General features: G+C 41.3%; 1 protein-coding gene across 6 annotated transcripts in view; it reads right to left on the reverse strand.

Moving 5' to 3' along the window:
• Positions 1–17304, reverse strand: part of Nnt (nicotinamide nucleotide transhydrogenase) — a 108838-nt gene that overhangs the window by 41086 nt on the left and 50448 nt on the right. For all 6 annotated transcript variants that reach the window (XM_029468546.1, XM_029468545.1, XM_021181102.2 and 3 more), the window contains 3 exons: positions 3718–3851; positions 2977–3168; positions 2403–2556 (listed from right to left, as the gene is read on the reverse strand). In XM_029468546.1, coding sequence (XP_029324406.1) covers positions 2403–2556; positions 2977–3168; positions 3718–3851 — 480 coding nt within the window. The remainder of the gene's footprint in view (positions 1–2402; positions 2557–2976; positions 3169–3717; positions 3852–17304) is intronic.

Genomic DNA, 17304 nt, shown 5'->3' on the forward strand with positions numbered 1-17304 from the left:
GGCCTACAGAAGAGCTCCAGCGTGCTCTCTACTCAGGCGGGATATAACCTTTACAAGACAGAACTTTTATGAGGCCAACTTCATGTCACTCTCAGTTGTAGCTGAGAAAGAGAGGTTTCAAAGACTAGGAAGGATTTCATTCACTCCAGCACCTCCCCAAAACATATGGCTTCCACCCACCCAGCCCCGGACAGAAATGTTGCAATTGCTCCTGAATCTGGACTGGACTGCTGGCCAGGGCAGTCAGCTCCAGCCTCAACACCAAGTCAGCAAACAGAGTTTTACAAAGGAAAGGGGGGAGAAAAAAAAACTACAAATTAAATTAAGAATGTGCAGAATACAAACAGGCCGCTCTGAACATACATCTTTAATTATCGCCTTCCTTAATAACAAACATGTGGATGGCTGTTCTGCAACAGAAGAAAGGGTTACCTAGTGGTCAGTAAAAAAACAGAAACATTGGGCTATGAGGGGAGCTGGAAGTGTTCTTTCCTGAATAAGAGGACTTGGTTTCTTGGCAGTATCTAATACCTTATCAATGGCAAAGCTGAATGAACAGCTACGAAATGACATTCATTTTACTTTAAGGTGACTTTGTTTGTTTGTTTGTTTGTTTGTTTGTTTGTTTGTTTTTCAAGACAGCACTGGCTGTCCTGGAACTCACCATGTAGACCATGCTAGGCTTGAATTCAGATATCTACCTGCCTCTGCCTCCCCAGTGCTGGGACTGAAGGTATGTCCCACTGCCACCCAGCAAGCTGACTCTTCTTAATGTAGATGTTCCTACTCACAGTTAGTATTTCAAATGTTGTAACACATGGCTTTGTCGAACCTCTGGAGAAGAGCCAGATACATGTTCTGGCTTTCCAGTCAATGAGAAGACACTCTATTATATAGGGTTATGGCTAGTCAGACTTTGTTAAGTCAGATTGAGTAATTCAAGGCCTTATTCCGCTGCTTGCCAGCAGCCTGTTCGTAGACATGCTGTGCACCTCTCTGTCAGTGTCCTCATCCATAATATTATTAACCCTCTGTGCCTTGATCTTTTTAAAAAGAATATAATAGTATTCCCTCACTACTGAGTGTTTCTATGGCATAAATGAGCTAAGGTATATGAAGCATGGAGCAGAATGCCTGGTGCTCATTAAATGCTAGCCTCGATTCTGACCTTATGATGAGAAAAGCACTCACTCAGCAAAATGCACAGTGCCCCATGTTGAGCAAAGACACAGAGGATATAACGTGTAGGAAGGTTTTCTTACCAACTCTTTAATTATCTAGCAGAAATCCCTTGCCTCCATAAGTATGACAGAAACCTAGAAAAATAAATTGCCACATATGCCCTGTACCCTTTTCTTCTGCATCTCAAAGAGAAATGGAAACTCGAAGTCCTGCCTAGGAAACACCCATGAACAATGCAACCATTCTATTTCTTTCTTTCTTTCTTTCTTTCTTTTTTTTTAACAATCGAGTGCAAGTAGGGACACTACCCTGTCTACTCACACGCGCACCAGCAGCAGCTCTGCAGACATCTTGCTGAGCCTTGCTCTTTATTCAAGGAGAGTTACACATTTGGCTTTAAAACATCTGGGCTCACATGGGAATTCAGGGAATGCTGAGCCTACAAGAATCCTGTGTGCCTGCTGCTGCTCCCTTAATTCGTTATAGTTTGCTGTTGCTTTGTTTTTGCTTTGACACTAAGCAGATCTAAGCATCTTTAATTCCTTCTATGAGGAGGAAAGCAATTTCCAATCAAATACCCACATTTCGGCAATACACAGCCAGAACGAATATGTCTCACTATTTTACAGAAATTCTTCATTGATTTCACAAAGATGAATCTAAAAAAAACTTGTGGGCAGTTACAATGAAAGAAATCCAAGTTGCAATATTAAACTTCTTTAGTAGATAACTTAGAATGTTAGTCTAAAATGCAAGGCTAGCCTGTACCTTATACTACTTATAATTCAAATGAGCATTCGGTCTTATCCAATTATATAATAGCCACAGCCAGTGGTTTACAAAGTACAAAAAGACCTTAAACAGGTTTACCTACATTGAACACCAGCATACCCTGACACTCACTGTTACTCAATAGCTTTGATACAGGTAATATTGGTGACTATACAGAAGATGTTTCCTGTAAAATGTATCAATACTCTATGTGTTATTCCATGCCTTCACTCCAGTACTTAACACAGTGCCTGAGTTCTTTTGGGTAACCATTGTGGTGCCCAAGTCCACAGAGGAGGGACAGGTAACATGTGGTAAGGTCAGACCTGTCAGGTCCTATGCAATACAATCCAAAGAGTAACAACAGTATTCCAATTATATAATGTGACAATTAACATGCTACAGACAAAACTCAGCAAGTGCTAAGTCTTAATAAATGTGAGCCTCACCTGCCGAGTACACAGATGCTGTCGTCAGTGTCTTTGTGTACATGGAGACAGTGCCTGCTTTCTCGGCTTCCAGCTCAGCCACGGTCTTCGGTTTGACTGGGGCTTCTTCGGGAATATTTTTTGGTGTGGGAGCTGGGAAAATCACTTTGCCATCCTAACCAATATTAGGAAATAATGTTTTTTAAAGTCAAATTAGCCTTTCAAAATGACTTACAGAAGAGAGTGCATGCTGAAAAAAAAACTGTAACTATAATTTTAATGTATATAAATTCATATAATTTACAAAATGGGTATATAAGTGAATAATGTTTGTGCTGCACACATGTAATTTTTGTATGTCTGGGACACATATAGAAGAATACTGTTCAAACCCTGAAAAGTATGTACATGGGGAGAACAATTCCTTTTTACTTTATTAAATTTCTGCCCCTGGTTTTCCTGAAGACATTCTCCATTTTAACACAATTTCCACTGGCATGCCAATACTTTATTCAAACACATCTCTATTCCATAATGGAATTCTTCAAGGACAGAAGTCCTAAGTCCAGGGTCACAGGAAGAAGGGGACCTCTACCTTCATCACCACGGTCCCCCGAATGACGTGACTCATTGTACCAAAGTCAAAGTCATCCTTCACTTCAAAGTGGAAATTGTCCTTGTCGGGGCTGATGGCCTTCAGGAGCTTAGTGATGTTGTTGGAATAGAGAGTGCTCGCTTGGGTGGCCATCCGACTGGGAAGGTCTGTGTAGCCAATATGAGTGATTCCCTAAATGAAAAAGCACATTGTCACAAAGGTTAATTCCCTACACTTCCATTCCCTCCAGAACAGTCCTCGTGCATAGCTGAGGCTCTGTTTAGAGAGCACCTATCTTTGTAGGTATATACACATATATACTTATAAACATAAACACACACTTTTAAATGAGCTTTACTTATTCCCATTTTTTAAATCTTTTTCCAAGTCTTCATGTTTTTGTTTTGTTTTTTTTAACTTTCAGACTTCAATTTTTCTAAATACTTAAAGGAATATACAGCCCTTATGAGGATTCGGGGTGCAGCTCTGTGGAAGAATACTTGCCTAGAATGCAAGAGACCCTGGGTGTGATTCCCAGAACTGAAAAAGACATTTTAAAGGAGGAGGGAAACCTTCAACTGGGGAATGGGACAAGGTCCTGAGAAGCACTAGGGGGACTGACTGTAGAGTCAATATGATTCATTAAGTTGTATGTGTGCATTGAACCCTCAAAGGACTAGCAAAAATATTCTTTTCACTAAATATCAGAATACAGAGGCAGAAGATGGTTTCTTGCTATACCTTATGAATGTAAAGTTCTCCCGGCTTAGTCGTTTCAAAGTTTCCTCCAGCCTCAGCAGCTAAATCCACAACAACTGACCCTTCCTTCATGGACTCGATCATTTCTTTACTAAATAAAACAGGAGCTTTCTTACCTGATCAAATTAAAAAAGAAAAAAGTACAAATTAGTATATTTTTCTAATGGCAACAGTAGTCTCTAGGGATGGCTACAGTGGTGCCTGGGCATTCAAGGTCTGATTATGTGAAAATTCAATTCTTTACGAGATCCTCCGAAGACTAGGGCACAAGTGAGCCGGCCATTCTGTTTGGGGAAGGATGTATGTGTGGGCTGCAGAGAGGACACCATTCAGCTGGCGAGCAAACCTCACCACATGCTTGGCCGGAGTAATCTCAGCCATGCTCTTCCCAGCTGGCTTACATCTTGGACCACTTACCGAGAGATTTTCCTTGTTCAAAAGGAAGACGTAAAATAAGCCATTGTGGAAACTATGTTCAACCAAGCTGAACAATTCACAAAGGTCATACATGTCAAGAGTACATTCAGGACTCATTTATGAATTATGAAATAGAATATTTCCATTCCTCTGCGCAAATGTCACCAGTTTTTCCAACTCATTACCCACCTTAATGTAACACAGGATAGCAACTAGGAGAGACCAGAAAGTGGCATGAAGTAAACACTATGGCACTGTATAGTTCCAAAGAGATGGGAAGGATGCCTGTACTTTTATTCCCAACTATTGATCCTCTGCCTATGAAAACAACCCTATCTATACCCGGTGCTGGGAGTGCAGAAGTAGGCAAACAGCAACGTCCCCTGTTCTCACGAGACACATTCTGCTCATGCGATAGTTCACAGTTTAATTTCATAATGTGTTTTGGAAGACTTTCTATCTAGCTCCTATATGGCAGCAGTTCTTACCCTTTGGGTCATGACCCCTTTGGAGGTTAAACAAACCCTGTCACAGGGATCACATATCAGATAGTCTGCATATTAGATATTTACATTGTGATTCATAACAGTCGCCAAATTTCAGTTCTGAGGCAGCAACAAAAGTAACTGTATGGCCAGGAGTCACCACAACGTAAGGAACTGTATTAAAGGGTCACGGGATTAGGAAGGCTGAGAACCACAGAATAGAGGCAGACAGATAGATAGATAGATAGATAGATAGATAGATAGATAGATAGATAGATATGGATATATAGATATCACAACAAATACCAGAACCAGAAGAGAAACAGACTTGCAAGATTGGTAGAACGGAAACAGGGCACCAACATTTCTGCCCCTCTTTTTTTAATTTTCAATTTTATGTTTACGTGTTTTTAGTAAAAAAAAAAAAAATGCAGTTTTATACACTGACATCAATTAAATACTACATTTGTATTAAAATCATCTCATTCTAAAAACACTTAACTGAGGTACATCCCAAAAGGAAAAATAACATTTACTTGTAGTCTTCAGGAAAACAATTATGAAGATATATGTGGGTGTTTTGGGGGTTACCTCAATCTTTTTGGTATAAACTTCAAACAAGAAGTCCAAAATGAGTCCAAGCCCTTACTCCTGAAGGCTTTCTCTCCTGGGTGGATGGTACTTTCTAACCCTGCCCACTCACTGCTCCCCCTTCTGGGCCATCCACTTCAGCAACACTGGACTGGCTTCCAGAGGACCCCTTAAAGGACATGGTTCTCCTTTCTGAGTCTCCATAAACGAACAAGAGTCAAGAGGCACCCCCCCCCACCAAGGCCTGACGTTCTGGTTAGCCACAGTAATTTTCCAAGCTCCTTGGCAGCGCTCCCTTCCCCTTCTTTCCCCAAGTAGTAAACAACGGCACCTTGACTGTTTCCCTGAGCCTTGAGAACCTGAGAAGGAAAACCATATGAACATCCAGGACCCTTTCCATAAGAAAGCCCACACTTCTCAGCTCCCCAGAAGGAAGGCAGGCCTAAAACACTTGCTGGTGCTTTCCAGATGTGCCCTGTCATCACCACCCCACCCTTCTGTCCAGAGCTGCGGTTTAAATGGGCCACCCCCCTGTACAGCTTTAACTCCAGTCTTATTTACAGTCTCCGGACCTGGGCCTATAGGCCTAAAAAACAATCGTTTCAGATGCAGGATGACCCTCTCTGGCTTCTGACTAAACAGAAACTGTGACTGTCGATGCCAAATTTTTATTCGGCATCTAACTCATTTGTTCTGCCATAGTAACGCTAGATTCTTTTTTATCTTCAAAGAACTTGAAAGCTACCACTGTACAAGACATCATGGAGCCTAAGATTTCAGGCTCCTTAGAAAACATGAGGGGTACAATCCATTTTCTCTAATTTTATTTATTCAACTTTTACATATTAGATTTGGCAGCAGCTGATACTGCCTTGAAAAGCACCTATGCACATTAGTGTCTTGATATAATTTAGGTGGTTTGGTTTTTATTATTGTTCTGAAATTCAATCATTTTTAAGACAATGGCATATTATTTCAGACCCTAACTTAGGGTAAGGACCATAGGGTGTCATCAGAACCATTGGAAAACCTCGCCAGGTACGGGGACACATGCCTGTAATATAATATTCATACACCAGGGGCAACACAATCAGAAGTTCAAGGCTAGCGCTAGCTACATAGTGAATTCAAGGCCAGCCTAAGCTACGTGAGAACCCCTCTCAAATCGCATCCTCCTCCCCTCAAAACTACAAGTTACAGTTGAACAGCAGAGGAATATTTAAAAACGTAAAATATGGGCTAGAAATATAAAAAGGCCAGCTCTCTGTTTAGCGTGCCTGGGGCCATAGTTTCAACCTCCAGCACCACACAAGCAAACAAACCAAGAGACAAGAAATAATTGCAAGCCAAAAGCATGAGGCAGAGCTGGTGAGATGGCTCAGTGGGTAAGAGCATTTGCCACCAAATCTGACCAGCCGAGTTTGATCCCTGGGACTCATGCATAGGAGACAACTGACTCCCACAAGTCGTCCCCTGACTTCCACTTGACTCAAACACTCCCTACCCCCAAAACACACATACACTTAAAAGAATTAAAATGCAATTTTAAAGCATATAACAGAATATGTGTGTTTAAAATACATATGCCCGGGGGCTGGTGAGATGGCTCAGTGGGTAAGAGCACCCGACTGCTCTTCCGAAGGTCCAAAGTTCAAATCCCAGCAACCACATGGTGGCTCACAACCATCCGTAATGAGATCTGACTCCCTCTTCTGGAGTGTCTGAAGACAGCTACAATGTACTTACATATGATAAATAAATAAATCTTAAAAAAAAAAATACACATGCCCACTTTATATATGCATACGTAAGATATCCCATATACTATATAATGTGTAATAGAGTTGTTCTATCATATAGCATTTGCCAACATCATCAGAGTATATTTAAGTGATGAGATTAATTATTTTCTTCTCTGTGCTCTTGCTTATCTCCCAAATGTCCTAATTTAACAATGAAGACATCTCAGTAAGGGCTCCAGAGAAGACAATGAGGGAGAGAACAGGGCAGCCGCCTGCTAACACTCACATGGGAATTAGGATTTTTTTTTTAATTCTGGAAACATCAAAAATAAAGATTGAAAACAGAAGGGGGAAAGATATAGCCAAAAGAGAAGCAGGATAGTGGAGAGAGTTCCAAATGAGCAGATCCTCAAAAGAATAGGTCAAGAGGGAGAAAGAATGGGAAGGCGATTTCAACATCGTATCTTAGTCTAACAGCCTAATATGATAAAAATGCAACTGCACAATAAACACAGTACTGAAAAACAAAGGACAGAAGGAAGGGGCAGTAAATGGTTTTGTTAGGTTTGGGGGAATGTTTTCTATTCAAAACTGAACATCATATTTTTAACTAAGGTCCAGGTAGATCATAATAAATCCTAAGAGAACTGACATAGAAGAAAAAAGGGAAGCAAAACCCTTGGCAATCCCCCTCTGGTCTGTGGACTTAAAACGGGATTTCCTAAATTTAAAACAATAAGGAAAATTACAAAAGAAACATCAGCCGACTTAAATAATTCCAACTCCTGGGGAGCCAACTCCCTCTTCTGGACTCTAAAAGCATCTAGATGCCTGTAAACAACACATACACACACACACACAAACACATGGACACAGAAACAGACAGATACATACACAAATACAGAAATACACACACACAGACATACACACACAAATACACAAATACACACACACAGACATACACAAACACACAAATACATGGACATACACACAGATACATATACACACAGCGAGACACAATCACACAGACACACACACAGACACACAGAGACAGAAAGACACACACACACACTCATTTTTTTAAAGGCCAGACTGGTCCACATAGAGAGTTGCAGGTCAGCAATGCATATACAGTGAGATTGTGTCTCAAATAAATAAATCTTTGGGGGAAGCAAAAAGAAAATGAATGAAAAAATATTTTTAATTCACAAAAATTAAATTTAAAAACAAAATATTAAGATCTTAAGGGAGGGCTGGAGAGATGGCTCAATACTCACAGAGCCCATACTGCCCTTGCAGAGGACCTGAGTTTGAGTCTCAGTATCCACGTCAGGCAGCTGACAACTGCCTGTAACTCCAGCTCAGAAGGGGTCCAATGGCCCCCTTCTACACAGACACAAACACACTCAAGTAAGTAATAACTAAAAAGTAAATTTTAAGAAAATGGCACTGATTCATTTTTAAAAGATCTTATTTTACTGGATGTATTTGAGTACACTGTAGCTGTCTTCAGACACACCAGATTTCATTACAGATGGTTGTGAGCCACCATGGGGTTGCTAGGAATTGAACTCAGGACTTCTGGAACAGCAGTCAGTGCTCTTAATCTCTGAGCCATCTCTCCAGCCCTTAAAAGATCTTAATAGACAACTGACAATATAAGCACATGATTAATTCAAAGACCAGTAACAGAAGAAGGAGGAGGAGATGTTTACTCCAGGAGAATTAGAAAACCATGAGTATAAAAAGTGAGACTCTTTTGGCTTCTCAAACTACGAGTCAAAAGCAATACAAGAATAGAGATGGAGGTGGGCTAAACAGATGATACAGGGCTAAGAGTGGGTAATAAAGTGAATATGATCTAAATATATTATATGCACATGTAAAATATACAGTTTACATATGCTAGTAAATAATTAGTATACTCCATATTGAAATGAAAAAAAATTAACTGAACAATCGCAATGAGATTATGAACAGCAAAATCCTTCAAGAAAGCAGTTTGTTGGGTGTGCGTACATTGGCAAAGCTAAGTTCCAGGACTCATCCCTCCCCCATATCAGTTTCACTTTTAAAACCCTCATTACTTTGGAGAAGTGCACCAAAATGCAGATAGAGACACTCAGCAGAAGATGATCTCAGAGTATTGGTTTAAAGCTGACAAAAAAGGCAGAAGTAAATTCAATTTGGGGTTCAGAGCTAAAGATACGGATGTGAAAAGAAAGCTCTGCAGAATCATTAAGACAATCTGACAGAGGTCCAGTCAGTAGGTTGCATCAAACACTTCCACAGTACTGAGTGGTGGGAAAATGCTTAACATCTTCACTGCAAAACCATACTAAACAAAGGCTGGAGGGAAAGGATCGGCACTGTCAACAGTGTGTCTAGCTAACCTGAGAGATCAGAGATTAGTTTTATTTTCTGTCATGTTTTATTTCATCTCTAGCAAAAGTCACCTAACCTTTTTCTTATTTACATGTTTCTGTGTGTGTGTGTGTGTGTGTGTGTGTATGTTTGTGTGTGTGTGTGGTCTATGCTCGTGTATGTGCTTGTGTGTACACATGGAGGTGGGGGGGGCTGCACATGCTTGCATGTAGAAGTCAGAGGTCAATGTTTAATGTTTTCCTTGTTGTTGTTGTTGTTGTTGTTATTTTAGACAGGGTCATTCACTGAACCTGGAGCTTACTGACTGGCAAGGCTGCCTGACCAGGAGGCTCTGGGAATCCCCTTGTCTCCTCCCCAGCATCACTGGAGTTACAGATGCTACCAGGCTTTCTCTTCACATGAGCGCAGGAGATTGGAACTCTGGTCTTTATACACTTACTTGTGTCGTCTCTCCAACCTGACAGACTATTTATGTTTAGAAAATAAAAGTAAAGTATTCCTGAATGATCACAGCCAATTCTTGCTTTGAGAACATGGTTTGATATTTATTACCAGAAAAATTAAAAATAACTTAGGGAGAAAACAACAACAACAACAACAATGGACTGAACTATTCACTTCTAACCAAAAAAGCTATGCGTGGATTGACCTACTCTCCCCACTACAAACAGAGCTGTGCTTAGAACACTCGTAAGAGGACAGAGACAAAGATGGAGAACCGGAAATTCTATGCAGACTTCCCACACTGTGCAACGGCAAAGTCCAACATCCACTGCAAAAATCTCTCAAACAGAATGATAAAATGAAATAAGAATTTGATATTTTCTAGGACATAAATGCAGAAGGCAGAGGCGCTAACCAAAGTGTGGGTAGGAGGTCTGGAGAAGGGCTTACGGGTTTCTTGCTTTCTGAAGTACACTTCGGTTTTCCTATTCTGAAGCACGGTTTCATTAATTTAATCATTTATCTAAAAAAAGATAGGATTTACAAACAGGCCAGGATTGTTACATTTTTCAAACACCACCCATCTAAAATTAAATAAGCAGATTTTTTTTTAAAGATTTATTTATTTATTATATGTAACTATACTGTAGCTGTCTTCAGACACACCAGAAGAGGGAGCCAGATCTCATTACGGATGGTTGTTAGCCACCATGTGGTTGCTGGGATTTGAACTCTGGACCTTTGGAAGAGCAGTCGGGTGCTCTTACCCACTGAGCCATCTCACCAGCCCAGATTTTTTTTTTTTAATGAGCAAGGAGAAAAAAATCATTTCCTGGCGAGATCTGCACTGAGTGAAAGATCTGACACAATCTTTGAGAAATGTCTCTTGTCCTTTCTGGCTCATGGGCATTGAGTTCCTAAAGCAAGGTTTCTCAGTTCCCCCTCACTGGGAGTCACTTCCATTCTTCTGCCAAGACAATGGTAAGACATCAGCGCTCACAGCCAATCATTCAGACGATCATTCATTCACTGAGTCAGCCAATGACCACACAGTGCCTGACCGACCCCTACCTCTAGGCCAAATCTAAAAGGAAATACACATTTATAGCTCTTAATTTTAAACTATTTAAAAATTTAAATTGACTTTTCAAAATTGATTTTTAAAAAAAAGTAAGTATTTTAAAAGTCAATGAAACCCTTCCTAATGATATTCTGTTATGTTCACAGATCAGTGCTTAGCCCATTTGTCATCAGAGAGGCTTCATCCTGCATCCGCTGGGAGTGGATGCAGAGACCCACAGCCAAACACTAGGCAGGGCCAGAGGAATCCTGCGGAAGACGGGAGGAAGGATTATAGGAGCCAGAAGGGTCAAGGACACCACAAGAACATTACCTACAGAGTCAACTAAGGACTCATAGGGACTCACAGAGACTGAGGTGACAGTTGAGGGTGCTATATGGGTCTGAGCTGGGTCCTCTGCATATGTTATAGCTATGTGGCTTGGTGTTCCGTAGGATTCCTAACAACGGGAGCGGGGCTGTCCCTGACTCTTTTGCCTGCTCTCAGGATCCTTTTCTTCCTCCTGGGTTGCCTTTTTCCAGCCTTGATATGAGGGATTGTACCTAGTCTAATTGCATCTTTTGCCATGTTCGGTTGATATTCGTGGGAGGCCTGTTCTTTTCTGAAGAAAACAGAGGAAGGAAAAAAGGAAACGGAGAAGGGGTGGATCTGAGAAAGATGGAAGAAGAGGAGAAACTGGGATGAGTGGAGGGAGGGGATATAATGCATGAGAAGAATAAAAATAAACAATTTTTTAAATTGTCATGGATCTGGAGGTTAGGGCCTCCTTTCTCTGAGAACAGCAGCAGGATGCTAAAAAAAAAAAAAAAAAAATCTCATCTGGTGAGGTCTGTAGCTAAGTTGTAGAGCCCTTGGCTAGCATGTATGCAGACCTCAAGCCCTAGGACCCAAATAAACAAATATATCACCTGGAAAAGTGAAATGTGCCATTTTCTGCTCAATTCGCTGCTGTGTGGGATAGATAGGAGTGTTTCCCATTAGTGCAAGGCCTCTCTGAAACTCTGTGGTGCACCATAAATGTGGTTGTTCATTCTATAAGCAAACGGTTTTTGATGTAAGCACGTGTGGATATAACTCGTATGAACTGTGGTTTGAGTCAGACTTACCGGCTGGACTCAAACTTGCTACGCAGCCAAAGATGACATTGAACTGGTGACGCTCCTGCCCCTGCTTCCCCCGTACAGGAGTTGCAGACACGAGCGCCTAGGCTCACCCAAAATTTATTTCAAAATAGACATACAGAATCTTTTCAATAATCATGACTTCCTCAATGAAAGCATTCAAGTTAGAAGCAAGTAAAAAAAGTACTAAATTCTAAAAACAGTTTCAACAACTTACTGACATACGGCAAAAGAATATACCCTTGGTTTCTCTACAACACTAAATTCAGAATGCCATTCCAGTTAAATTCAATAACAAAGACTGTTTACTGGAAGATTTTGTAATGTACCTCTCTGAATAAATCAAGGCAAACATGATCATCTGAAATCAATAAATTCTCTTGAGTCTATCATATTGGAAAAAAAGCCCAATCTGTGCAGGCAAATTTGATCAAGGAGTGGGGAAGGAAGGAGGGAAAATGGAGGCGGGGAGGAGAAGACAGAGATGGAAGAAAGGGAGAGGAGGAGAGGGGAGGGGAGGAGACAGGATGTGAGGGTACAGAAGGTGAGGGGACAGGAGAAGAGAAGAAGGGAAAGGAAGGGAGAGGAGGAGAGAAGAGGGGGAGAGGAGGGGAGGGGAGGGGAGAGAAAGGGAGGGGAGAGGAATTAGGAAGAAGCCACAAAAACTATTAAGAACAGAAAGACAGCAAGATGAAATGGATTAACCACAAGTTTTTATAATGATTCCAAAAAGCACAGAGAATTATTTACTGGAATTACTCAATGACAAGTAATCATGGGGAAATTCCTAACTTCCTGGCCTGTAGAGCATCAAATTAGAGGCTCAAGAAAAGCTTTCTGCCTTAACCCAGCATGATAAAGTTAACTCCATACTCACAGATGCACAATATATAGAATCCATTCACCTAAAACCAGGACAGATTTGTCACAAACAAGCACTACGAAGGACGGTCTTAAATGTAATACAATACTATGTGTTACCTACATGTAAAACTAAAACTATCAAGAGAACAGTACAAACATCAGTGATTTACATATTAAGAAATTTCATTATAAAGTGGGTGTGGGGGGCCTTTGCATGCAATCCTAGCACTTGGGAGATGAAGGCTGGAGGAGTAGGAATTCAACCAATCATCGGCAGCAGAGCAAGGCCAAGCAAGACCAGCCTGCATTATAGGAGAGCCTGTCAGAAGAAGAAAAGGAGGAGGAAGAGGAGAAAGAAAATGAGGAAGAAGAAGAGGAAGAGGAAGAGGAGAAAGAAGATGAGGAAGAGGAAGAAGAAGAGGAAGAAGAAGAGGAAGAGGAGAAAGAAAATGAGGAGGAAGAAGAGGAAGAAGATGAGTAGGAAGAGGATGAGGAAGAGGAGAAAAGAGGAAGAGGAAGAAGAAGAAGAAGGAGAAAGATCCATTATAACAAGAATTTTTCACTGTTATGGCATGCAAATATGAATATGAACTATCCCCCATAGCCTTGCATATTTGGAGTTTAATTGCTAATGGAATTTTTGGAAATGACTAAATCCAGAGGGCACTGATCTAACAAATAGATTAATCCCTTTGTAGATTCATACTATGATGACATTTGTGGAATTTGGGAGATAGCTGGGAGGACTTCTTGGAGAAAGAGGTCCCTGTGGACATCTGTGGAGAGATAACACCCTTGGTCCCACTTCCCTCAGGCTCTTCCTCATCACCTCCTTCCTGCCCACCAGGATCTAGGGGACTCTGATGCATTTGGGGGGGCGGATTAGCATAACCTTTAGAATTTGTATGTTGATTCCTATGAAACTGACTGAATTTGGAGATAAGGCTGTCAAAGTTAGGACTGAATTAACCTAGAGCCTGAGCCTAACTTTACTGGTATCCTTAAAAAAGAAGAAATTAAACACCAAATGTAACACCAGGAATGCACACACACAGAGGAGAGAGAATAGAGGCCTGAGAAAGGTAGCCATCTTCAACCAAGGAGAAAAGTCTCAAGTCCTCAACTAAGGAGAAACCAATTCTGCCAACAACTTGATCATAAAATTCTAGACGCCCTCCCCCCAAAAAAAACGGTGAGCTGATAATGTTTCTGTTGTTTAAACTGCTCAATCAGTTGTAGTTTGCTATGAAAGCCTTACAAACTAAAACAATGTTATCTTATTCCTGGACTCACAGCTGGTCAACAACTCCTAGCTTCGTTCACAGATGGCTCAGACCATGTGACTCGTCTTAGCAAAAGAAATAGAAATGAGGGTGTTGTCTGACACTTGCAGGCCTCCCCTGCACACTCCTCAAACAGAAACAGTGCCCAGAGTGACCTCCCGATCCCCATCCTGGTGTAAGCAACACTTAATGAATCCCCACATGGTGGCAATGAGACCTGTTAATGTCATGAGGGCAAAAAGTAGATTTCTACAGTAACCAAACAGTTTTACACTCTTGGATCAATGTGTTATAGCAAAGACTGTGGATTTAGTGCCAGACTGTCATAATAAGAAAGAATGGAGTAGATGGAAAGGGACTGGAAATTCACAACTGATGTGTGGTGAGGATAAGACGTTAATGGTAGCTCACCCCTAGAAGTGGTCTCACCTCCCAAGCTGTTCAGCTCAGGGAATGACAGGGAGAAGAACGCAATACTTCTTCCATCTTGCAACATACTTTTGGAGAAATAACAGGCGAAACCAGAATAAAACTCTGTGGCATAAACTTCCCTAACAGAACATTTGTTAAACATGGCTCAGCAATCCATGAAGTGTGTCAGACACACCCTAAGAAGCCAAGACTGACAAATGGCAGGAGAAAACTCCAGACTTCTGGCATCCTCCATCTGATGACAAGTGGCCCTATCTGTGTTGAAAGCTACCAAGAGGTACGTAGACAGCCTGTGGTTACCAATCCTTGATGTTGTAACATCGAAGCATTTCTTGCTGTCTTTCAGAATTCTCAGAATAAGTGGTCGTGTGGAAGCAATATTTTAGAATTCGATAGCGTCATAAACTAAATGGAAGGGAGGGGACCATGAAGGACATATCAGACACTCAAAATAAAAAAGAAGTACAACTTCCAAAACATTGGGAGTTGCTGACCTACACAATGTAGTTTTGACTTCTAAAATCATAATGTGCACAGAGAAGAAAATATCCCTCTGAATGATAAACTCTTCTGGCTTTTGTACAGTTGCCAGAGCAAGAATTCTCTCAGCGGAATTCCACCAGCAAGTGTCAGTTGCTGGACTAGTCTCCTGTCTGAAATTCCATCTTTTCAAGACTGTCATCCTATCCTATGAAGATACATTCAAGAAAAAATGGGCAGCATCAAAGGCAGAATCATTTATGGCTCTATGTGACTGCAACATCTTAGGCTGAGTCCCATCAGAGGAAAACATCTCCTTCCCAACTCTTCCCCAGTTGTGGAGGATTTAAGCGTCCGGTGACAGGGATATTTTATAGACCCTAACTAGGATAAACACAAAACATACTGCTCTCTAACCGGGATTAAGATGTTATAATTTACAATCGACGAATATCTTCCTTCCCAACAAGACACTTTACAATTCCTGAATATCCTCCACTACTTCCTAATTCCAGTGTCTGAAAGGTCAAGCTAGCCACCTCAAATTGCAGACGGGGCATGTGTTTTAGTTTTTGGATAACTTAAGAGAGCTAAGTTTCCAGTCTTAAGTTAGCTTCTACAATAATCCTATTAAAAAAAAAAAGACAACAGAGTGTTCTGTCCAGCTTTCTTTAGCCTTTAAAGAATAAAAGTGACTATGCCAACCAAGACCTAAGGAACACATACAGGATTATGAGTTGAACAATATTTGCTGAGCCACTACTACTGGCCTGTGTGTGAAGCACGAGGCCAAGCACTGCCCATGACAGGTATGGTAGGAACAGACACTTTCCCTGTGCTCATAGGGCAGGGTGGGGCTAAGTACTGTCGTCATGAGAAGCACAGGAAAGTTGCTTTGAGTGCAGAAAAACTAGCATCCAGTACTCAGCAGGATGCAGGAGGCACTGCAGAAGTGGCAACTGAATAGGTGGGACTTGAAAAGGCAGGAAAGAAGAGGGATGGTGTGTCAAAGTGAAAAGTCGGTAGATGTGACGTTACAGAAGGTCTTTAGACAATCTGAGGCAATGACTAGTCAGCATGTCTGATAGCAGACACTAGTTACCATAAGTCTAACATGAAACCAAAAGCTAAATTTGGACCAAAGGAAAAAGGAGGAGGGAGGAGGGGGAGGAGAAGGAGAAGAACAACAACAAGCACAAGAAGAAGAGGAGGAGGATGACAATGATGATGACGGACAATGAGGGACAAGGAGGATGTGGGGCAATAAACACATGGCCAAGGATATCAAGTTAATAACATGGGTACCAAGGAGTCTGGGGCTATGATATGGGGCTATTGATCAAGCTAGATGACTTCAACTAAGGATGCTGGGAACCTAAGCGGAGCAAGATATAGACACCGCTATTTAATGAAATCTCAGGCCCTTCAAGAGGCCATTAAATTGAAAAGAGCATGGCTTAAAACAGGAGATGAGGAGCAAGAAAGCTATGCCATCCCAGTCTTTGTGAATTTTTATTTTGGTGTGTACAGGTGTATGCATGTGCGGGTACATATAATACCAGGTATCTTTCTCTTCTGCCTTCCACCTTGCGTTTTTGGTTTTGGTTTGTTTTTGGTTTTTTGTTTTTTGTTTTTTGTTTTTCTGCAACGGGGTCTCTCACTGAACCTAGAGCCACCATTTGCCAAACCGGATCTGCTGGCGACTCTCCAGGATACACCATCTCTGACCTTCCCCTCCAGCCCTGGAGTCATGTACACGTCCCCACACCAGGCTTGTCCACTAGGGCCAGGAATCTGAACTCAGGTCCCCGTGCTTCTGTGGCAGACTCTCCACCCACCAAGCAATCTCCCAGCCCCGATTATGAATTTTTAACTGGGTTACTATCTGGAAAGGTTCTGTAACAGGTTAATTTCTGCCCCAGTAAATCTAACAAAGATGGGACAAGGATCTCAGTGGCTTTCTCCTTCGCACTGAACGCCACTGAGACTGCAGCTGAAACTGCTTGCATTCAGTAAAATTCTCACCTCTAACTCAGTGGAGGCAGAACAGCAATTATCTCCATTCCACAACTATTTCAATCCACACATACTATATAGTGATTAAGTTTTCACTTTCCTTTTTTCTTTTTTTTTTTTTTTTTTTTTTTTTTTTGCAGAATTTAAGCCAGACAGCCTTTTGAGAGCAGACTCTGGGATGATGTACTAACCACAAACTCCCTGCAAACGTAATGTGAAGGTTATGGC

This window comes from Mus caroli, chromosome 13 (assembly GCF_900094665.2).
Source record: "Mus caroli chromosome 13, CAROLI_EIJ_v1.1, whole genome shotgun sequence".
NCBI classification, from domain to species: domain Eukaryota; kingdom Metazoa; phylum Chordata; class Mammalia; order Rodentia; family Muridae; genus Mus; species Mus caroli.